The 24,255-nt window shown below is 44.1% G+C and overlaps 1 protein-coding gene across 12 annotated transcripts in view; it reads left to right on the top strand.

Moving 5' to 3' along the window:
* The window catches only part of LOC126991052 (uncharacterized), a 79,652-nt gene that overhangs the window by 38,953 nt on the left and 16,444 nt on the right, over positions 1-24,255 (top strand). For 7 of the 12 annotated variants that reach the window (XR_007745075.1, XR_007745072.1, XR_007745073.1 and 4 more), the window contains 2 exons: positions 2,479-2,707; positions 5,679-5,856. Coding sequence is in view for 7 of the 12 variants with exons in the window: in XM_050849743.1 (XP_050705700.1) it covers positions 5,710-5,856 (147 nt within the window). In the remaining 5 variants the exon portion in view is untranslated. Of the gene's footprint in view, positions 1-2,478; positions 2,708-5,678; positions 5,857-7,924; positions 8,184-24,255 lie in introns of all 12 variants that reach the window. The other 5 variants (XM_050849748.1, XM_050849747.1, XR_007745074.1 and 2 more) reach the window with 4 other exon arrangements.

Consider the following 24,255-nt stretch of genomic DNA (forward strand, 5'->3'; position numbering starts at 1 on the left):
CTCCATTACCGTTCTTCGTAAAGCAATTCTGTAAGTATCATTTGAATCGGTGGACGTTTATGCATGGGGTAGGTGCCCATTTCAAAGTTCATATTAAAAACTAGGCGATAAAATTCAACTTTTCTTGTTTTTCGCAAAGGTGACCATAACCCCATATACCGTTAATTTTGCTTGGGGCGTTGATCTCGGTCAGTAAATTGCGTGGTAATATTTAAAGAGGGCGGGGGTTAACGGTAATAGGGGGGATAATGGGAGTATATGAAACTCGAAAAAAGTTCATGTAAGGTCTCGAATACTGGGTAGATGGGGTCAGTCAATTGCGTGGTGATAATCAGAGGGGGCGGGGGGATAGGGTAAGTGGGGGGGGGCTAATAATAGGAAGACTTTTCTGCGCGATGCAGTGGTTAGCGTGCATAGCTCCGATATAAGGCCTCAAGAAGAGAAAGAAGATCTAGATGCTAGAATTCGGAAATAGGTAATATGGGGTGTCGAGTAGGGTGTAAATAGGGTCAGTAAATTGCGTAATGATAACCAGAGGGGGCGGCGGGTTAGGGTAATGGGGGGGGGGCTATTGGGATTAAGTGGAATTCGTAATTAGATCATTTTGTGCCGAATAGGGAGTAAATGGGGTCAGTAAATTGCGTGGTGATAATTAAAGGGGGCGGGGATGAAAAGTAATGGGGGGGCTAATGGGAATAGGTGGAATTCGAGAATGGGTCATCTAAGGTGTCGAATAGGGAATAAATATCACATTTTCCATACACGTCGACACAACACCCATACTTATGAATTGCTGTTCCATTAGTCTAACCTATCTTGATTTCACGAGTTAGGTTAGAGTAAGAAAACAGGAATTCATAAGATTGGGTGTTGTGTAATGGGTCAAAAGAAGAAGAGGAAGAAGACCTTGCTCAGCAATGCAGTGGTTACCGTGCATAGCTCCGTTATAAGGCCTCAAGAAGAGAAAGAAGATCTAGATGCTAGAATTCGGATATAGGTCTTATGGGGTGTCGAGTAGGGGGTAAATGAGGTCAATAAATTGCGTGGCGATAATTAGAGGGGGTAGGAGTTCATGATAAGGGGGGGGGACTAATGGGAGTAGGTGGTATTCGAAATTAAGTCATGTTCGGTATCGAATCAGGGGTAAATGGGGTCAGTAAATTGCGTGGTAATAATTAAAGAGGACGGGGGTTAACGGTAATTGGAAGGGCTAATGGCAGTAGGTGTAAATCGAAAATAGGTCATGTGAGGTGTCGAATACTGGTTAAATGGGGTCAGTAAATTACGTGGTGATAATCAGAGGGGGCGGGGGGCTAGGGTAAGGGGGGGAGGCTATTGGGAGTATCTGGAATTCGTAATTAGGTCATGTTCGGTGTCGAATAGGGAGTAAATGGGGTCAGTAAATTGCGTGGTGATAATTAAAGGGGACGGGGATGAAAAGTAATAGGGGGGGCTAATGGGAATAGGTGGAATTCGTGAATAGGTCATCTCAGGTGTCGAATAGGGAATAAATCGGGTCAGTAATTTGCGTGATGATAATTAAAGGGGGATGAGGTTGATGTTAATGGGGGGGAGCTAATGGGAGTAGGTGGAATACGGAAATGGCTTCATTTTATTTTATTTTTATAAAAATAGCCTAATAATATACATCGTAAAATGACAATAACTTCATTAGCGTTCATCGTAAAGCAATTCTGAAAGTACCATTCGATTCGGCGGACGTTTCTGCATGGGGTAGGTGCCCATTTCAAGGTTCATACTAGAAACTAAGCGATAAAATTCATCTTTTCTTGTTTTTCGCAAAGGGGACCATACCCTCAAACACCGTTAATTATGCCTGGGGCGTTGATTTAAGGCCATGAACGGCGGTTTTTTCCTGTAAATCAACTACTACTACTACTACTACTACTACTACTACGTACTATTACTACTACTACTATATACTACTACAGGTGTTATAAGGTGAAAACAAATGTCATTATGTTCAAAAAGTAATTTATTATGACCTTTACATATCCATGCATTGACCTCAAGTTTATAATATATTCGAGGTCAAGGTTGATGTGTGTAGTTTTCATGTAGGGACAAACTGGCTAAGTACAGCTTGACCCCTGACCCCCAAGATGAGCTCACGCGCAGGAATAGTTATAAGTCTACCCTCGTAAGACAGCATTTTTGAGGATATCAGTGCATTCAGTCAGTTAGTTATTCAGTCAGCCAGTCAGTGATAGTCAGTCCATCCGTTAAGAAAGTCAGTCAGTCTCACACACACACACACACACACACACACACACACACACACACAGAGAGAGAGAGAGAGAGAGAGAGAGAGAGAGAGAGAGAGAGAGAGAGAGAGAGAGAGAGAGAGAGAGAGAATTATAGAAGCCATGGAGAGTTTTCTGGCAAAGATGTGGTGTGCAAGAAATAGGGAATTGGAACATTTCTAATGGATACTGCTTGATGTTTTATTTATTACAGGTTGTGCCGATACGAAGGCATGACTCTCCAACGGGTCACCTGCACAGCAAGAGCAAGAGCAAGACCGACAGCCCGCCTCGGCCCCTCAGCCCGCCCCAAAGCTCCCTCCATGGCCTCCTGCAGGGCTTGAGGTGTTCAGGCTCCCCACACTGCTGCCCCACGCAGTGCCAGGGCAGTGCCACACCTGTAATCTGCGGCGCCATGCCCGGTCTGAGGGCGCCGCTGGACTGTGAGTGTTTGACCTTATTTTCAAGCTACTATTTGACCATCGCAGGAATTATTACACGTTTCATTAGTCTTAATTAATGAATGAGTGACTCAAGTCATTGTTTTGGCTCTGGGCTTCCGCACATAACCTATTCCCAAAGCTTAAAAAGGACGTCAATCAGGCCTTCACGAGTGTTTTACAGGTTCAAGGTGCAGAGGAGGGGTTAAACTGCATCCAGGCTCACTGATATACCCATGCAAGTGACCCAGACTCCTAGGAAATCACATCAACACAAAACAAATTACTACAGAATCATACCCAACAAACCGAATTCATCCAAAATCACACCCAACACATTCAATTGCTCCAGTGCTAACCACTGCAATATAAATGAGTGATTTTTTTTTCTTCTATTTTTCTCTCTATCTTTTGCCGTTTCTGTGTGTGTGTGTGTGTGTGTGTGTGTGTGTGTGTGTGTGTGTGTGTGTGTGTGTGTGTGTAAGGTTAGATTAGGTTAGGTTAGGTAAGGTTTGGTAAGGTTAGATTAGGTTAGGTAGGGGTAGATTAGGTTTGTTAAGGTTTTGCAAGGTCATATTAGGTTAGGTAAGGTTGGATTAGGTTAGGTAAGGTTACATTAGGTTAGATAAGGTTAGATAAGGTTTGGTAAGGTTAGATTAGGTTATGCAAGGCTAGATTAGGTTAGATTAGGTTAGGTAAGGTTAGATTAGGTTAGGTAAGGTTAGATTAGGTTTGGTAAGGTTAGATTAGGTTTGGTAATGTTAGTTTAGGTTAGGTAGGGTCAGTGGCGTACTAAGGGGGGGGCGGGGGGGGGCGGTCCGCCCCGGGTGACAGCTTGAAGGGGGTGCCATCCCGGCTCGTTTAATGGATAATCAGTGGGGTAGCTAAAGGAGGGGGGCGGGGGGGGCCCGGGGGGGGTGTCATGTATGAAGACGTACCCCACCAGGTTCCCAACAAAAGGTGGCCTGGCAATTTTTTTTCAGCTTTTCAGTGGCTGTCCCTAAATATGTCTACCCTGAATATTAAGCAAAATATACGGAAAATAATAATAACCTAATAAATTAAGGCAGGGCATTGAAAACCACGAATAAAAAAAAAAAAAAAAAATAGGCACGTGCGTGCTATACATGTAGAGCAGCGAGTCAGCTGGTGCAAATGGCCGCCACGTCATGGAGGCTTGAGTACCGCACCTGGCGCACCATGCACACTGGAGGCAGATCTGCGGCTGTAATTGTGAACGCGTGCTGTAAGGTAGGAGTCGTGTGTACATGGTAATCATTTAGTGCATAAATCATAAGACACAAGACTGCTAGGGGCGGGGGCTGGCTGTGTGCACGAGGGCTGGCAGGATGGAGGCGAGGGCTGGCTGGGGGAAGTGCGTTGTTGCGGCGTGGCGTGTGTGCCTTTAATGCAATGGTTCTTAATTAGGGGTGCTCGCACCCCTAGGGGGTGCTAGGCCACTTCCTAAAGGGTGTCAGGATGCCTGTGAAAATTTAAAGGAAAAAAAAGATTAATTTTTTTTTTTTTTTTTTTTTTTTTTTTCTGGGACAGGAAAGGACTTTCAGGAAATTGCCGGTAGTGTTTCCTAAGGAGATCATATACATCAGTACGGAGATAATTTCCTAATGAAGTGGTTTTGTGGGCATCGAGTTTATATTTTTGCTTTTTTATGCAGCAGTTCTGGGGTGAGAGAAATGACAGCTGATATGAAAGGGGTGCGTACATTGAAAAAGGTTAAGAACCACTGCTTCACTGCCTTGTGATACCACACAGATAAGTATGACATAGCGGGGCGAAGGAACCTCAACATTTTGCTAGTATAAGGCTGTGACGGTGGCAGGAGTGGCGGCTCGATTGCTGTCTGACCGCATGTAGTAAATGTTTGTCATTACATCAAGTTTTAAGCACGGGCAGCACGGCTTTTGAATCTACACGCGTTTCTGCTTATATTTGTAGACGATACACCACAGTGTGGGATTATCTACTAGTAGAGGGTAAAAATTGGCTCGGAAAGAAAGTAAATATCTTCTCGTCGCATTACCTGGCGCATCCCACTCACGAGCGAGGAAAAGCGCTGCCTGGGTGAGGAGTGAGGACTGAGGAAGCACGCGTTTGAACATGCAACGCCGCAAGGCCTAGGCTACCTCACCCGTGACTGACCACCCGCGTCAAAAGTAGAACCAAGGAGTAGAACCGTGTAGCAGCTGAATGTAGGACATTTTGGTCACGGACGTTTTGACCATTGGCCATCAAACTAGGACGATTAGGCCACAGCAGCAAACGTTAGGTGGATATTTGGCAGGCAGGCGCCATGTTGACTCCCAGCCGCGCTCCCTTGCCCGCCCCGCGCTGCCCTGTTTTACACCATTAAGCTGTATTTACACTAATGAATTTATGAATTTACAATAATAAATTTATTTATTAGTGTAAATACAGCTTAATGGGGTAAAACAGGGCAGCGCGGGGCGGGCAAGGTAGCGCGGCTGGGAGTCAACATGGCGCCTGCCTCAGAGTTGTCGGAACTCTGGTAATAGAGGGCTCTGGGGGTGGTGGGGTGCAAAATTATGCTCCGCCCCGGGTACCAAATGCTCTAGGAACGCCACTGGGTAGGGTTAGACTAGGTTTGGTAAGGTTAGATTAGGTTTGGTAAGGTTAGATAAGGTTTGGTAAGGTTACATTAGGTTAGGTAAGGTTAGATTAGGTTAGGTATGGTTAGATTAGGTTAGGTAAGGTTAGATTAGGTTAGGTAAGGTTATATGAGGTTTGCTAAGGCTAGATTAGGTTAGGTAGGGTTAGATTAGGTTTGGTAAGGTTAGATAAGGTTTGGTAATCCAAATCACCATTCTGCAGGGAGTTGCCGGAGCCAATGAAGCCGTCGGACATAACAATAATAATAATAATAATAATAATAATAATAATAATAATAATAATAATAATAATAATAATAATAATAATCAAAATGACCGTTCTGCAGGGAGTTGCCGGAGCCAGTGTTGACGTCGGACATGATGCCACACTTTGAGGACGTAGCGATCATTCCTAACCCCGGGGAGCGCGCCGAGGCCATGCGCCAGCTGATCAACCGCCTGCCAACCGCCAACCGCCTGCTGCTACAATACATGTTCAAGCATATGGGACACATCATTGCAAGGGTAACTAGGGATTTTCTTTATGGTAGTTATTTATTTGCTTTTATATTTATTTATTTTTGTTTTTTTTTTTTTCTCTCTCTCTCTCTCTCTCTCTCTCTCTCTCTCTCTCTCTCTCTCTCTCTCTCTCTCTCTCTCTCTCTCTCTCTCTCTCTCTCTCTCTCTCTCTCTCTCTCTCTCTCTCTCACCACTTCAGTAATCCTCTTCCTCCCTTCGTTTTACCAGTCTCATCACCGTTTTTCATCACCATTTTTCACCACCACCACCATGTCTCTGACCCTTTAACACCATCCTTACCCCCCTCCTCCTCCTCCTCCTCCTCCTCCTCTTCTTCCAAACCACCACCACCATCACCACCAAATCTCAACACCATCACCCTTTCATCACCACTTTATCACCACTCAACACCAGTCCGTGGCGCCGTTTCAGGAGGTACTTTAGAGAGTAATCGAGTGCGTGCGTGCGTGCGTGCGTTCCGTGACCCCGGCCTTGTCCACGGTCCCTGTAAATACCTGTATATAACCTGTTCACCTAAGACAGACAACCCCCGGGGGCTCCCCTGTGGTCGGCCCCTCTCCCCCCGCCGTGGCCATCACCAGGGGCATTGAATTCTTTGTTAGTTTTGTACCCGTATCTCGTGACCTCCAGTGCCCAGCGTGGTGGCTTCGGCGGGGCGGTAACGGGGCGCGGCGAGGCGGGGCGGGGAGGGGTGACCCAAGACCCATATTCGTAACATCTTGGGAAACGTATAGTGAGGCCCCGAGACACTTAAGAATGCCCACCCTCCCTCCTCCGCCCCCCAGAGCAGCCTCCCGGCGTCAGGAAGGCTGGCAGCGAGCGGAGCGCTTTGTTGAGTTTCGTGGTTACGTCTTAGAAAAGAGTCATTTGTTTTGTACATGTTGATGCCGATAACTCCTGATAAGACCCCGCGCTCCAAGTTACTGTAGCGGGAGGGAAGGCAGACTCAAGCCCGAATTTATAAACGTCTCGGGGCCTCAGATCGCTTGCTGGAAAAGACTACAGTAGAAGTTGCTCTGGGATTTTCATGGACTGTTTTGTGACCCTGGTCATAGCTTGACACGACCTCTACGCCTTCAACGGTAAAGTCACCCAAGAAAACCCGGTCAATCTTCCCTGTGCCTGTTGGAAAAGCCTCTCGTGGAAGGTGCTCTGGGCTTTTCATGGACTGTTTTGTGACCCCGGTGATAGCTTGACATGAAAAATTACCCTATATTTAACCATCATTTTCTCAGATTAAAACTAGCTCTAACTCACTCTACCATACACTAAAATGTAAGCCAATAAGCCCTCTCTCTAATCCACTCACCCCAGACTCTCTACCCTCCCTCACTTTAGAGCTATACATAGCGAGACAGCCTCACCCTCCCCTCAGCGTTCAGACCCGGGGCAACACTTCGACAACCCGCCACTCAGCCACCACACAGCCGCGCTCAGCCACAACCCAGCAACCACAACCACGGAGAGTGTTTGGAGAGTTCTTGGGTGAGTTTGGGGTGCTTTGAAGGGTCAGCGCGCCCCTGGATGAGGTGGTGGTGCGCTGAGCGGGGCTGTTTTGCGGGGGCTGGCGGCGGAGGCTGCGACCACAGTACGCCCCGAGCCACGTCACACACACACACACACACAAACACACACACACACACACAGCCGTAAGTTCATTAATATACTCTTATCTTGTACAGAGTAAACAACAACAACAACAACCATTTTCAACTTAATTTCTTAGATGTGTAATAATTTTATAAAAAATCTGCACAGTGAATTTGTCCCCGTGTGTGTGTGTGTGTGTGTGTGTGTGTGTGTGTGTGTGTGTGTGTGTGTGTGTGTGTGTGTGTGTGTGTGTGTGTGTGTGTGTGTGTGTGTTAATCTCTCACACATATCACCACACAAAATGTATGTCCACGTATCTATATAATCTATGTAAACCCCTTGATATATACATTCACTCAGTCACTATAGGCCATAATGCATATAAACACCCCTATCAGTAACCACCTAACAACCATCAGCCTCACAACTTGTTAACTACCCCGCCTTGTTACGTGATGAACAGCATCTTGTCAGCCGTCCCAGCCTCTCGTCACCCTATCCCCGCTGGACTCTGGGTAAAGACGTGACCAACCCCCAGCCTCCAGCCTCTTCTCACACCTCCAAGCCTTTCCCCGCTGGACATTGCTTCGAGACGTGATGAACAACAACAGCCTCCAGCATTTGCCACACCTCCGAGCCTCTCTCCTCGTCATTTGCCCGGTGGACCCTGGACGAGGAGGACGTGAGGAAGAGGAGGTGAAGATGAAGACGAGGAATAAGTGGTGAGTGTTGGCTTATACTTATAATAGTGTTGGTATCAGTAGAAGTAGTAGTATGTCAGACTTCTCTACGATTTGTTATGTAATATGCTATAATTACTACTACTACTACTACTACTACTACTGTTTAATGTGTGTTGTGATAATTATAAGTAGTGATTTTGGTGTTGAAAGAGAAGACAGGGAGGTGGGGGAGGGGTGGGGGGGGTAGATGCTTATTATATGGTGGTGGTGGTGGTGATGAACTAGAACATATGGTGATGAGATTGGTGTGTGGATAGGTAGGTGGTGGTGTTTGGTGTTGACTGGTGATATAACAAGCCAAGTGGTGGTGGTGGTGGTGGTAGTGGAGGTGGTGATGGGTGATGGTGATGAGATTGGTATTGACGGTGATGAGATTTGAACTAGAAACTGTGGTGATAATGGTGGTGGTGGTGATGGTGGTGGTGGTGATATCTACTATACATATTATCAGACCCCATGACATGCCGTTTTTCGCAAATATCTTTCACACGAAGACTCGGATCAGCATGGGACTTTGGCACAGATTGTTTCACACACTCCGCTAATTTTTATGGAAATCAAAAAAAACAAAAAAAAATCATGATAGTTAGATGCAAATAATTATTATACCCGCTACTTTTTATCTTAGAGCAATTCTCAGTGTACCATTCCATTCGTCGGAGTTTTCGGCATCGATTAGGTACCCTTTGCAAACTTCAGACTAAAAAATAAGAGAGAAATATCAATTTTTCCATACATGTCCAAACAACACCCAACCTTATCAATTCCTGTTACCTTAACCTAACCTAACTCGATTTCACGAATTAGGTTACACTAAGAAAACAGCAATTCATAAGATAGGGTCTTAAGTCATGGCTCAAAAGAAGAAGAGGAAGAAGACCTTGCTCCGCGATGCAGTGGTTACTGTGCATAGCTCCGTTATAAGGCCTAAAAAAGAGGAAGAAGATCTACATACTAGAATTCGGAAATAGGTCATATGGGCTGTCGAGTAGGGGGTTAATGGGCTCAGTAAATTGCGTGCTGATAATTAGAGGGGGCGGGGCTCAATAATAATGGGGGGGGTAATGGGACTAGGTGGAATTCGTAATTAGCTCATGTTCGGTGGCGAAAAACGGGGAAATGTGCTCAGTAAATTGCGTGCTGATAATTAAAAGGGGCGGGGGTTAGCGGTAATGGGGGGGGGTGTGGTAATGGGAGTAGGTAGAATTCGTAATCAGGTCATGTTCGGTGGCGAATATGGGGTAAATGGGGTCAGTAAATTGTGTGGTGATGATCAGAGGGGGCGGGGGGTTAGGGTAAGGGGGGGGGCTAATGGGAGTAGTTGAAATTCGTAATTAAGTCATCTTCGGTGTCGAATAGGGGTTAAATGAGGTCACTTAATTGCGTGCTGATAATTAAAGGGGGAGGGGGTTAACGGTAATTGGGTGGGGTGGATGAGTGGGAGTAGCTGGAATTCGTAATTAAGTCATGTTCGGTGTCGAATAAGGGTTAAATGGGGTCACTTAATTGCGTGCTGATAATTAAAGGGGGAGGGGGTTAACGGTAATGGGAGGGGGGGGGGGTAATGGGAGTAGGTGGAATTCGTAGCTAGGTCATGTTCGGTGGCGAATAAGGAGGAAATGGGCTCAGTAAACTGCGTGCTGATAATTAAAAGGGGCGGGGGTTAACGGTAACAGGGGGGGGGGTGATAATGGGAGTAGGTGGAGTTCGTAATCAGGTCATGTTCGGTGGTGAATAAGGGGTAAATGGGCTCTGTAAATTGTGTGGTGATGATCAGAGGGGGCTGGGGGTTAGGGTAATGGAGGGGACTATTGGGAGTAGGTGGAATTCATAATTAGGTCATGTTCGGTGGCAAATACGGGGTAAATGGGCTCAGTAAATTACATGCTGACAATTAAAAGGGGCGGGGGTTAACGGTAACGTGGAGGGGGGGAGGTAATGCGAGTAGGTGGAATTCGTAATCAGGTCATGTTCGGTGGCGAATAAGGGGTAAATGGGCTCAGTAAATTGTGTGGTGATGATCAGAGGCGGCGGGGGGTTAGGGTAAGGGGGGGGGCTATTTGGGAGCAGGTGGAATTCGTAATTAGGTCATGTTCGGTGTCGAATAGGGGGTAAATGGGGTCAGTAGATTGCGTAATGATAATTAAAGGGGGCGGTGGTGAAAAGTAATGGAAGGGGGCTAATTGGAATAGGTGGAATTCGAAAATAGGTCATGTCAGGTGTCGAATAGGGAATAAATCGGATCAGTAATTTGCGTGGTGATAATTAAAGGGGGATGAGGTTGATGGTAAGGGGGAGGGGGCTAATGGGATTAGGTGGAATACGGAAATGACTATATTCTTTTTTTTTTTATAAAATTAGCCTAATAAAATACATCGTAAAATGACAATAACTCTATTACCGTTCTTCGTAAAGCAATTCTGAAAGTACCATTTGAATCGGCGGACGTTTATGCATGGGGTAGGTGCCCATTTCAAAGTTCAGACTAAAACCTAAGCAATAAAATTCATCTTTTCTTGTTTTTCGCAAAGGTGACCATAACCCCATATACCGTTAATTTTGCTTGGGGCGTTGATCTCGGTCAGTAAATTGCGTGGTAATATTTAAAGAGGGCGGGGGTTAACGGTAATGGGGGGGGGCTAATGGGAGTATATGAAACTCGAAAAAAGGTCATGTGAGGTCTCGAATACTGGGTAGATGGGGTCAGTCAATTGCGTGGTGATAATCAGAGGGGGCGGGGGGATAGGGTAAGTGGGGGGGGCTATTAATAGGAAGACTTTTCTGCGCGATGCAGTGGTTAGCGTGCATAGCTCCGATATAAGGCCTCAAGAAGAGAAAGAAGATCTAGATGCTAGAATTCGGAAATAGGTAATATGGGGTGTCGAGTAGGGGGTAAATAGGGTCAGTAAATTGCGTGGTGATAACCAGAGGGGGCGGCGGGTTAGGGTAATGGGGAAGGAGCCATTGGGATTAAGTGGAATTCGTAATTAGCTCATTTTCGGTGCCGAATAGGGAGTAAATGGGGTCAGTAAATTGCGTGGTGATAATTAAAGGGGGCGGGGATGAAAAGTAATGGGGGGGCTAATGGGAATAGGTGGAATTCGAGAATAGGTCATCTAAGGTGTCGAATAGGGAATAAATCGGGTCAGTAATTTGGGTGGTGATAATTAAAAGGGGATAAGGTTGATGGTAATGGGGTGGGCTAATGGGAGTAGGTGGAATACGGAAATGGCTTCATTTTATTTTTTTTATATAAAAACAGCCTAATAAAATACATCGTAAAATAACAATAACTCCATTAGCGTTCATCGTAAAGCAATTCTGAAAGTACCATTCGATTCGACGGACGTTTCTGCATGGGGTAGGTGCCCATTTCAAATTTCATACTAAAAACTAAGCGATAAAATTCATCTTTTCTTGTTTTTCGCAAAAGGGGACCATACTCCCAAACACCGTTAATTTTGCCTGGGGCGTTGGTATCAGGCCATGAACTGCTTCGTCATCCTTTTCTACATAAGGTGAAATGCCTCTGGGAAATAGAAAAAGGAAAAAAAGCGTTTTTTTTCTGTAAATCAAAAAAAATCCTCGAACATTCCTGATAGTGGTATTTAAATATACCCGTTAGTTTTTATCTTAGAGCAATTCTTTGTGTACCATTCGATTCGTCGGAGTTTTCTGCATCGATTAGGTACCCTTTGCAAAGTTCAGATTAAAAACTAAGCGAGAAATATCACATTTTCCATACACGTCGACACAACACCCATACTTATGAATTGCTGTTCCATTAGTCTAACCTATCTTGATTTCACGAGTTAGGTTAGAGTAAGAAAACAGCAATTCATAAGATTGGATGTTGTGGGATGGGTCAAAAGAAGAAGAGGAAGAAGAACTTGCTCCGCAATGCAGTGGTTACTGTGCATAGCTCCGTTATAAGGCCTCTAGAAGAGAAAAAAGATCTAGATGCTAGAATTTGGAAATAGGTTATATGGGGTGTCGAGTAGGGGGTTAATGGGGTCAGTAAATTGCGTGGCGATAATTAGAGGGGGCGGGAGTTCATGATAATGGGGGAGGGGGGGGTAATGGGAGTAGGTGGAATTCGTAATTAGGTCATGTTCGGTATCAAATAAGGGGTAAATGGGGTCAGTAAATTGCGTGGTAATAATTAAAGAGGGCCCGGGTTAACGGTAATGGGGGGGGGCTATTGGGAGTAGGTGAAACTCGAAAAAAGGTCATGTGAGGTGTCGAATACTGGGTAAAAGGGGTCAGCAAATTGCGTGGTGATAATCAGAGGGGGCGGGGGGTTATGGTAAGGGGGGGGGGTATTGGGAGTAGGTGGAATTCGTAATTAGGTCATGTTTGGTGTTGAATAGGGAGTAAATGGGGTTAGTAAATTGCGTGGTGATAATTAAATGGGGCGAGGGTGAAAAGTAATGGGTGGGGGGGCAAATGGGAGTAGGTGAAATTCGGAAATAGGTCATCTGAGGTGTCGAATAGGGAATAAATCGGGACAGTAATTTGCGTGGTGATAATTAAAGGGGGATGAGGTTGATGGTAACGGAGGGGGGCTAATTGGAGTAGGTGGAATACGGAAATGGCATCATTTTATTTTTTTTTATATAAAAATAGCCTAATAAAATATATCGTAAAATAACAATAACTCCATTACCGTTCTTCTTAAAGCAATTCTGAAAGTACCATTTGAACTGGAGGACGTTTATGCATGGGGTAGGTGCCCATTTCAAAATGCAGACTAAAAACTAAGCGATAAAATTCAATTTTTTTTGTTTTCCCATAGGGGACCATTCCTCCAAACACCATTAATTTTGCCCTGAGGGTTGCTTTCAGGCCATAAACGGCTTCCTCATCCTTTTCTACATAAGATGAAATGCCTCTGGGATATATAAAAAAGAATAAAAGTGGTTTTTTTCTGTAAATCAAAAAAATACCCGAACATTCCTGATACTTATATGCAAATATATCCGTTAGTTGTTATCTTAAGGCAATTGTGAGTGTACCATTCGATTCGTCGGAGTATTCAGCATCGATTAGGTAGCGTTTGCAAAGTTCAGAGAAAAAACTAAGCGAGAAATATCACATTTTCCGTACATGTCGATACAACACCCAAGCTTATGAAATGCTGTTCCCTTACTTTAACCTAACTCGATTTCAAGAGTTAGGTTAGAGTAAGAAAACAGCAATTCATAAGATTGGGTGTTGTGTAATGGGTCAAAAGAAGAAGAGGAGGAAGACATTCCTCCGCGATGCAGTGGTTACCGTGCATAGCTCCGTTATAAGGCCTCAAGAAGAAAAGGAAGATCTAGATGCTAGAATTCGGAAATAGGTAATATGGGGTGTCGAGTAGGGGGTAAATGGCGTCAATAAATTGCGTGGCAATAATTTGAGGGGGTAGGAGTTCATGATAATGGGGGGGGGACTAATGGGAGTAGGTGGTATTCGTAATTAAGTCATGTTCGGTATCGAATCAGGGGTAAATAGGGTCAGTAAATTGCGTGGTAATAATTAAAGAGGGCGGGGGTTAACAGTAATGAGGAAGGGGCTAATGGCAGTAGGTGAAACTCGAAAAAAGGTCATGTGAGGTGGCGAATACTGATTAGATGGGATCAGTAAATTGCGTGGTGATAATCAGAGGGGGCGGGGGGCTAGGGTAAATGGGGGAGGCTATTGGGAGTATCTGGAATTCGTAATTAGGTCATGTTCGGTGTCGAATAGGGAGTAAATGGGGTCAGTAAATTGCGTGGTGATAATTAAAGGGGACGGGGATGAAAAGTAATAGGGGGGGCTAATAGGAATAGGTGGAATTCGATAATAGGTCATCTCAGGTGTCGAATAGGGAAAAAATCGGGTCAGTAATTTGCGTGATGATAATTAAAGGGGGATGAGGTTGATCGTAATGGGGGGGGCTAACGGGAGTAGGTGGAATATGGAAATGGCTTCATTTTATTTTACTTTTATAAAAATAGCCTAATAATATATACATCGTAAAATGACAATATATCCATTAGCGTTCATCGTAATGCAATTCTGAAAGTACCGTTCGATTCCGCGGAAGTTTCTGCATGGGGTAGGTGCCCATTTCAAAGTTCATACTAAAAACTAAGCGATAAAATTCATCTTTTCTTGTTTTTCGCAAAGGGGACCATACCCCCAAACACCGTTAATTTTGCCCGGAGCGTTGATTTCAGGCCATGAACGGCCTCCTCATCCTTTTCTACATAAGATGAAATGCCTCTGGGAAATAGAAAAAAGAATAAAAGCCCTTTTTTTCTGGAAATCAAAAAAATCCCCGAACATTGCTGATAGTTATATGCAAATATATCCGTTAGTTTTTATCTTAGAGCAATTCTAAGTGTACCCTTCGATTCGTCGGAGTTTTCTGCATCGATTAGGTACCCTTTGCAAAGTTCAGAGTAAAAACTAAGCGAGAAATATAACTTTTTCCATTCATGTCGACACAACACCCAACCTTATGAATTGCTGTTCCCTTAACTTAACCTAACTCGATTTCACGCGTTAGGTTAGAGTAAGAAAACAGCAATTCATAAGATTGGGTGTTGTGTGATGGGTAAAAAGAAGAATAGGAAGAAGACCTTGCTCCGCAATTCTGTGGTTACTGTGCATAGCTCCGTTATAAGGCCTCAAGAAGAGGAAGAAGGTCTAGATTTTTTAATTCGGAAATAGGTCATATGGGGTGTCGAGTAGGGGGTTAATGGGGTCAGTAAATTGCGTGGTGATAATTAAAGGGGGCGGACGCTCATGATAATGTGGGGGGGCTAATGAGAGTAATTGGAATTCGTATTTAGGTCATCTTCGGTATCGAATAAGGGGTAAATGGGGTCAGTAAATTGCTCGGTGATAATTAAAGGGTGCGGGGGTAAACGGTAATTGGGGGGGGGCTAATGGGAGTAGGTGAAACTCGAAAATAGGTCATGTGAGGTGTCGAATACTGGGTAAATGGGGTCAGTAAATTACGTGGTGATAATCAGAGGGGGCGGGGGGTTAGAGTAAGGGGGGAGGGCTATTGGGTGTAGGTGAAATTCGTAATTAGGTCATGTTCGGTGTCGAATAGGGAGTAAATGGGGTCAGTAAATTGCGAGGTGATAATTAAAGGGGGCGGTCGTGAAAAGTAATGGTGGGGGCTAATGGGAATAGGTGGAAATCGAAAATAGGTCATGTCAAGTGTCGAATAGGGAATAATTATGGTCAGTAATTTGCGTGGTGATAATTAAAGGGGGATGAGGTTGATGATAATGGGGGGGGGGCTAATGGGAGTAGGTGGAATACGGAAATGGCTTCATTTTATTTTATTTTTATAAAAATAGCCCCATGAAATACATCGTAAAATGACAATAACTCCATTACCGTTCTTCGTTAAGCCATAGACTTCACAACTAGTTGACGGGAAATCTCTTCAGTCTTGGCGCGCTGGCTTCGCGTAAGGGGCCGATTGTTATGGCGACTTTCACTGCGACAACTCAAACACACTCTGCGTTCTTACTCCGAATTTAAGTGGAAACAGGACGAAATCTTCAAGTTTTAGTGCATACAAGCAGGCAGGAGTGTCTCTAGAGTGATTTGGTCGAGGATTCAAGGTAACTTATATAAAATAGCACCATGCGTGCACTTTGAAAACGTTGTGTAAAAAATGGCAAATTTGCGTAACTTTAGGTTGAAATCTTTACGTAAAATGAATGATAACTGTAGGATAGTGAAGTCCACAGTTTTACGTATTAGGAAACAAGAAATGTACGTTTAGTTAGTGCCTACATGGCAACTCAGCTCAGTTCCCGCGTCGCCTAACTCGCCTTAGGCACGCAGTCAGCTGGGCACTTCCCCTCTGTAAAGGATTATCGCTGTCCTGCCTCTGTTTACTCTCCAAGTAAAGGACCTACAGTTATTCATCGTCTCTGTACCCTTCCCCACAACTGCAAGGATCCAGAGGACGATACAAGAAGACACAGAAGGCAGTGGATCGAGTGGAAGTGACGGAGGAGACACAAGATATGAGGACGCCGCGACCCCGTGGAGTAAACTGTGGAGGAGCCGTACTACGCCATCAGTGCAGTGACTCAGTGTTGTGTGCAGTGCAGTGGTGTGTTCAGTGCAGTGTGGTAGTGAGGGGGCTGTTCACTACGTCCTACGGGGTCGAGTATGTGTGCATGGGGAAGGCCAACTCTGACCCGACTGAGCACTCTTTCGGCAAGCGCCGCACCATGTGCGGCGCCAACTACTGGACGAGCGTGCAGAACTTCATGGTGAGCAACAGGTTGGCCCAGCGCCTGCATTTTCTGAAGCTCGTCGGGTTCTTCCCCGGGGACGTGCAGGCCGACCTGGACCGGGCCAAGGCAGAGGAGAAGGAGGACGACGAGGTGATCTTGGCCCAGCTTGCCAGGGAGCTGGCCGACGACCAGCCGGACCCGCCGACGGACGAGTTGCTCCTCGCCGCTGTCGGCAACTACGCCGGCTACCTGGCCAGGAAGGTCCAGGCCAACTCCTCTGTGGCCGAGTGCTGCAAGCAGGAGCTTGCCCAGCAGGAGGAGATGAAGATTACCGTGGAGCTCGAGATGTTCGACGCCCTGGTCGAGCTGGTCGACAGGGGAGAGCTGGAGACGGGCCGGGCGGTCCTGAAGCGGCCATCTCGCCCAATGGCCCACATGGCGTCCTTCGTGATGTCGCTGTGGGACTCCCTGATGTGCAGGGAGGACAAGAAGGAGCGCAGGTTGAGGTTCCTCTCCCTTGCCATGCGCCACAGGGACGGGTTCAGGCACCTCCTGGAGTTCCTGGCGGCCTCAGACCCGACCTTGCAGGGGTACAGGTGCCAGGAGGGTCACAACCTGGCCAACACCATCTTGCCGCACATCAGCAGGTCCCTCTTCAACTGTTTCGGTGCTAATTTCTCCAAGGACGTGACCTCAGAAGCGAGGAAGAACAAGGCCTTGAAGCAGCCGACCGGCAGGAAGAGGAGCAGTATCGAGGAGGGCAGGAAGGAGACGGCGAGGAACAGGGACGTGTACAAGTCCAGGAAACTGACCGGGGCCCACAAGTCATAGGCCAAAAGGCTAAAGTGATTGTTCAGGGACGAGGGCCAGATAGCCGGGAAGACGTGCTGCGGCAATAGTGACATCGGAATTCAACCAAAATAAGTTGTGATTGTATATAGAAAAATGAATATTTTGCTTTTGTTGAGTAAAATTAAGATGTTTCTGCATGCTTTCCTCAAGTATTAAGTTTCTAATGGGAAAATTAAGTGATTTATTCGATGTAACAAACTTACGTAAAAAATTGCACTAAATAAAAAAAAATAAGTAGCTATTTCGGGCAAAAACTTATAAGATATGCTAAATATTGCTATTGATTCTGAAAATATAAGTGATTATCTCTGCATTTGGTGATGTTTGTGCATCTAGCGTAAAATCTGAGGATCTTATAGCCTTTTTAAGTTTTGTTATACTTATATAAAAAACAATTAATCGGGATTTTATTAGGGAACGACTTTGAATTTTTTGATACCGCTGCTCATGGAGACTCATATATGCCTAAGGGAGGTGCCTGTTTTAGTTTCAGGTCGCTAGCTGCTTTGGTTTTGAAAATATTTAAATTTTAAATTTTTGAAAATCGGCCCCCTGCGAATCGGCCCCGCGCCCCGTTTCCCGTCAAGAGATTGTGAAGTCTATGGTTAAGCAATTCTGAAAGTACCATTATAATCGGCAGACGTTTATGCATGGGGTAGGTGCCCATTTCAAAGTTCATACTGAAAACTAAGCTATAAAATTAATCTTTTCTTGTTTTTTGCAAAGGGGACCACACCCCAAAACACAATTAATTTTGCCTGGGTTGTTGATTTCAGGCCATGAACTGCTTCCTCATCCTTTTCTACATAAGATGATATGCCTCTACGAAATAGAAAAAGGAATATAAGTTGTTTTTTTCTGTAAATCAAAAAAAATCATCGAACATTCCTGATAATTATATGCAAATATACCCATTAGTTTTTATCTTAGAGCAATTCTAAGTGTACCATTCGATTCGTCGGAGTTTTCTGCATCAATTAGGTACCCTTTGCAAAGTTCAGAGTAAAAACTAAGCGAGAAATATCACATTTTCCATACACGTCGACACAACACCGATACTTATGAATTGCTGTTCCATTAGCCTAACCTAACTCGATTTCACGAGTTAGGTTAGAGTAAGAAAACAGCCACTCATAAGATTTGGTGTTGTCGGAAATAGGTCATATAGGGTGTCGAGTAGGGGGTTAATGGGGTCAGTAAATTGCGTGGTGATAATTAGAGGGGGCGGAATCTCATGATAATGTGGAGGGTTCTAATGGGAGTAATTGGAATTCGTATTTAGGTCATGTTCGGTATCGAATAAGGGGTAAATGGGGTCAGTAAATTGCGTGGTGATAATTAAAGGGGGCGAGGGTTGACGGTAATTTGGGGGGGACTAATGGGAGAAGGTGAAACTCGAAAATATGTCATGTCAGGTGTCGAATAGGGATTAAATCGGGTCAGTAATTTACGTGGTGATAATTAAAGAGGGATATATTCTTATTCGCAAAGGGGACCATACCCCCAGACACCGCTAATTTTGCCTGGGGCGTTGATTTCAGGCCATGAACGGCTTCCTCATCCTTTTCTACATTAGATGAAAATCCTCTGGTATAAAAAAAAAGGGAGTATTGGGAGTTGATGGAATTCGTAATTATGTCATGTTCGGTGTCGAATAGTTAGTAAATGGGGTCAGTAAATTGCGTGGTGGTAATTAAAGGGGGCGGGGTGAAAAGTAATGGAGGATGCTAATGGGAATAGGTGGAATTCGAAAATAGGTTATGTCAGGTGTCGAGTAGGGAATAAATCGGGTCAGTAATTTACGTGGTGATAATTAAAGGGGGATGAGGTTGATGGTAATGGGGGGGGGCTAATGGGAGTAGGTGGAATACGGAAATGACTTCGTTTTATTTTTTAATATAAAAATAGCCTAATAAAATACATCGTAAAATGACAATAACTCCATTAGCGTTCATCGTAAAGCAATTCTGAAAGTACCGTTCGATTCGGCGGACGTTTCTGCATGGGGTAGGTGCCATTTCAAAGTTCATACTAAAAACTAAGTGATAAAATTCATCTTTTCTTGTTTTTCGCATAGGGGACCATACCCCCAAACACCGTTAATTTTGCCTGGGTTGTTGATTTCAGGCCATGAACGGCTTCCTCATCCTTTTCTACATAAGATGAAATGCCTCTGGGAAATAGAAAAAGGAATAAAAGCGGTTTTTTCTGTAAATCAAAAAAATCCCCGAACATTCCTGATAGTTATATGCAAATATATCCGTTAGTTTTTATCTTAGAGCAATTCTGAGTGTACCATTCGATTCGTCGGAGTTTTCTGCATCGATTAGGTACCCTTTGCAAAGTTCAGATTAAAAACTAAGCGAGAAATATCACATTTTCCATACACGTCGACACAACACCCATACTTATGAATTTCTGTTCCATTAGCCTAACCTAACTCGATTTCACGAGCTAGGTTAGAGTAAGAAAACAGCAATTCATAAGATTGGGTGTTGTTTGATGGGTCAAAAGAAGAAGAGGAAGAAGACCTTGTTCCGCGATGCAGTGGTTACCGTGCATAGCTCCGTTATAAGGACTCAAGAGGAGGAAGAAGATCTAGATGCTAGAATTCGGAAATAGGTCATATGGGGTGTCGAGTAGGGGGTTAATGGGGTCAGTAAATTGCGTGGTGATAATTAGAGGGGATGGGGGTTCATGATAATGTGGGGGGGGGCTAATGTGAGTAGGTGGAATTCGTAATTAGGTCATGTTCGGTATCGAATAAGGGGTAAATGGGGTCAGTAAATTGCGTTGTGATAATTAGAGGGGGCGGGGGTTCATGATAATGTGGGGGGGGCTAATAGGAGTAGGTGGAATTCGTAATTAGGTCATGTTCGGTATCGAATAAGGGGTAAATTAGGTCAGTAAATTGCATGATGACATTCAAAGGGGGCGGGGGTTAACGGTAATGGGGGGGGGGGCTAATGGGAGTAGGTAAAACTCGAAAATAGGTCATGTGAGGTGTCGAATACTGGTTAAATGGGGTCAGTAAATTGCATGTTGATAATCAGAGGGGGCGGAGGGTTAGGGTAAGGGGGGAGGGGGCTATTTGGAGTAGGTGGAATTCGTAATTATGTCATGTTCGGTGTCGAATAGGGATTAAATGGGGTCAGTAAATTGCGTGGTGATGATTAAAGGGGGTGGGAATGAAAGGTAATTTGGTGACTAAAGGGAATACGTGGAGATCGAAAATAGGTCATGTCAGGTGTCGAGTAGGGATTAAATCGGGTCAGTAATTTACGTGGTGTTAAATAAAGGGGGATGATGTTGATGGTAAGGGGGGGGGGGGGGGGGTAATGGGAGTAGATTGAATACGGAGATGACTTCATTTTATTTTTTTTATATAAAAATAGCCTAGTAATATACATAGTAAGATGACAATAGCTCTATTAGTGTTCATCGGAAGGCAATTCTAAAAGAACCATTTGATTTGGCGGACGTTTTTGCATGGGGTGGGTGGTCATTTCAAAGTTCATACTAAAAAGTATGCGATAAAAATTATCTTTTCTTGTTTTTCGCAGAGGGCTCCATACCCCCAAACACCGTTAATGTTGCCTGGGGCGTTGATTTCAGGCCAAGAACGGCTTCCTCATCCTTTTCTTCATAAGATGAAATGCCTCTGGGAAATAGAATAAGAAATAAAAACAGTTTTTTTCTGTAAAACAAAAAAATACCCGAACATTCCTGATAGTTATATGCAAATATATCCGTTAGTTTTTATCTTAAGGCAATTCTGAGTGCAGCATTCGATTCGTCGGATATTCAGCATCGATTACGTACGCTTTGCAAAGTTCAGAGTAAAAACTGAGCGAAAAATATCACATTTTCCATACACGTCGACACAACACCCATACTTATGGATTGCTGTTCCATTAGCCTAACCTAACTCGATTTCACGAGATACGTAGGAGTAAGAAAACATTAATTCATAAGATTGGGTGTTGTGTGATGGGTCAAAAGAAGAAGAGGAAGAAGACCTTGCTCCGCGATGCAGTGGTTACCGTGCATAGCTCCGTTATAAGGCCTCAAGAAGAGAAAGAATATCTAGATGCTACAATTCGGAAATAGGTCATATGGGGTGTCGAGTAGAGGGTTAATGGGGTCAGTAAATTGCGTGGTGATAATGAGATAGGGCGGGGGTTCATGATAATGTGGAAGAGGCTAATGGGAGTACTTGGAAATAGTAATTAGGTCATGCTCGGTATCGAATAAAGGGTAAATGGGGTCAGTAAATTGAGTGGTGATAATTAAAGGGGGCGGGGGTTAACGGTAATTGGGGGGTGCTAATGGGAGTAAGTAAAACTCAAAAATAGGTCATGTGAGGTGTCGAATACTGGGTAAATGGGGTCAGTAAAATGTGGGGTGATGATCAGAGGGGCGGGGGTTAAGATAAGGGGAGGGGGCTATTGGGAGTAGGTGGAATTCGTAATTAGTTCATGTTCGGTGTCGAATAGGGAGTAAATGGGGTCAGTAAATTGCGTGGTGATAATTAAAAGGGGTGGAGATGAAAAGTAATGGGGGGGGCTAATGGAAATAGGTGTAATTCGAGAATAGGTCATCTCAGGTGTCGAATAGGGAATAAATCGGGTCAGTAATTTGCGTGGTGATAATTAAGGTGGGATGAGGTTGATGGTAATTGAGGGGGGGGTTATGGGAGTCGGTGGAATACGGAAATGGCCTAATTTTTTTTTTAAATAAAAATATCCTAACAAAATACATCGTAAAATAACAATAACCTCATTAGCGTTCATCGTAAAGCCATTCTGAAAGTAACATTCGATTCGGCGGACGTTTCTGCATGGGGTAGGTACCCAATTCAAGGTTCATACTAAAAACTAAGCGATAAAAGTCATCTTTTCTTGTTTTTCGCAAAGGGGACCATACCCCCAAACACCGCTAATTTTGCCTGGGGCGTTGATTTCAGGCCATGAACGGCTTCCTCATTTTTTTCTACATGAGATGAAATGCCTCTGGGAAATAGAAAAAAGGAATAAAAGCGGTCTTTTTTTGTAAATCAAAAAAATCCCCGAATATTCCTGATAGTTATATGCAAATATACCCGTTAGTTTTTATCTTAGAGCAATTCTGATTCCATTCGATTCGTCGGAGTTTTCTGCATCGATTAGGTACGCTTTGCAAAGTTCAGAGTAAAAACTAAGCGAGAAATATCATATTTTCCATACACGTCGACACAACACCCATACTTATGAATTGCTGTTCCATTAGGCTAACCTAACTCGATTTTACGCATTAAACTAGAGTAAGAAAAGAGCAATTCATAAGATTGGGTGTTGTTGGATGGGTCAAAAGAAGAAGAGGAAGAAGACCTTGCTCCGCAATGCAGTGGTTACTGTGCATAACTCCGTTATAAGGACTCAAGAAGAGGAAGAAGGTCTAGATTTTAGAATTCGGAGATAGGTCATATGGGGTGTCGAGTAGGGGGTTAATGGGGTCAGTAAATTGCGTGGTGATAATTAGAGGGGGCGGAGTTTCATTATAATGTGGCGGGGGTTAATGGGAGTAATTGGAATTCGTAGTTAGGTCATGTTCGGAATCGAAAAAGGGTAAATGGGGTCAGTAAATTGCGTGGTGTTAATTAAATGGGGCGGGGGTTAACGTTAATTGGAGGGGGACTAATGGGTGTAAGTGAAACTCGAAAATAGGTCATGTGAGGTGTCGAATACTGGTTAAATGGGGTCAGTAAATTGCGTGGTGATAATCAGAAAGGGCGGGAGGTTAGGGTAAGGAGGGGGTGCTATTGAGCGTCGGTGGAATTCGTAATTAGGTCAAGTTCGGTGTCGAATAGTGAGTAAATGTAGTCAGTAAATTGCGTGGTGATAATTAAAGGGGGCAAGGGGTGAAAAGTAATTGGGGGGGCTAATGGGAATAGGTGGAGCTCGAAAATAGGTCATGTCAGGTGTCGAATACGGATTAAATCTCGTCAGTAATTTACGTGGTGATAATTAAGGGGGTGATGAGGTTGATGGTAATGGGGGAGGGAGTGCTAATGGGAGTAGGTGGAATACGGAAATGGCTTCATTTTATTTTTTTATATAAAAACAGCCTAATAAAATACATCGTAAAATAACAATAACTCCATTAGCGTTCATCGTAAAGCAATTCTGAAAGTACCATTCGATTCGACGGACGTTTCTGCATGGGGTAGGTGCCCATTTCAAATTTCATACTAAAAACTAAGCGATAAAATTCATCTTTTCTTGTTTTTCGCAAAAGGGGACCATACCCCCAAACACCGTTAATTTTGCCTGGGGCGTTTAATATCAGGCCATGAACTGCTTCGTCATCCTTTTCTACATAAGGTGAAATGCCTCTGGGAAATAGAAAAAGGAAAAAAAACGTTTTTTTTCTGTAAATCAAAAAAAATCCTCGAACATTCCTGATAGTGGTATTTAAATATACCCGTTAGTTTTTATCTTAGAGCAATTCTGTGTGTACCATTCGATTCGTCGGAGTTTTCTGCATCGATTAGGTACCCTTTGCAAAGTTCAGATTAAAAACTAAGCGAGAAATATCACATTTTCCATACACGTCGACTAACACCCATACTTATGAATTGCTGTTCCATTAGTCTAACCTATCTTGATTTCACGAGTTAGGTTAGAGTAAGAAAACAGCAATTCATAAGATTAGATGTTGTGGGATGGGTCAAAAGAAGAAGAGGAAGAAGAACTTTCTCCGCAATGCAGTGGTTACTGTGCATAGCTCCGTTATAAGGCCTCTAGAAGAGAAAAAAGATCTAGATGCTAGAATTTGGAAATAGGTTATATGGGGTGTCGAGTAGGGGGTTAATGGGGTCAGTAAATTGCGTGGCGATAATTAGAGGGGGCGGGAGTTCATGATAATGGGGGAGGGGGGAAATGGGAGAAGGTGGAATTCGTAATTAGGTCATGTTCGGTATC

The sequence above is a fragment of the Eriocheir sinensis genome, unplaced genomic scaffold (assembly GCF_024679095.1).
Source record: "Eriocheir sinensis breed Jianghai 21 unplaced genomic scaffold, ASM2467909v1 Scaffold232, whole genome shotgun sequence".
Lineage (NCBI taxonomy): Eukaryota > Metazoa > Arthropoda > Malacostraca > Decapoda > Varunidae > Eriocheir > Eriocheir sinensis.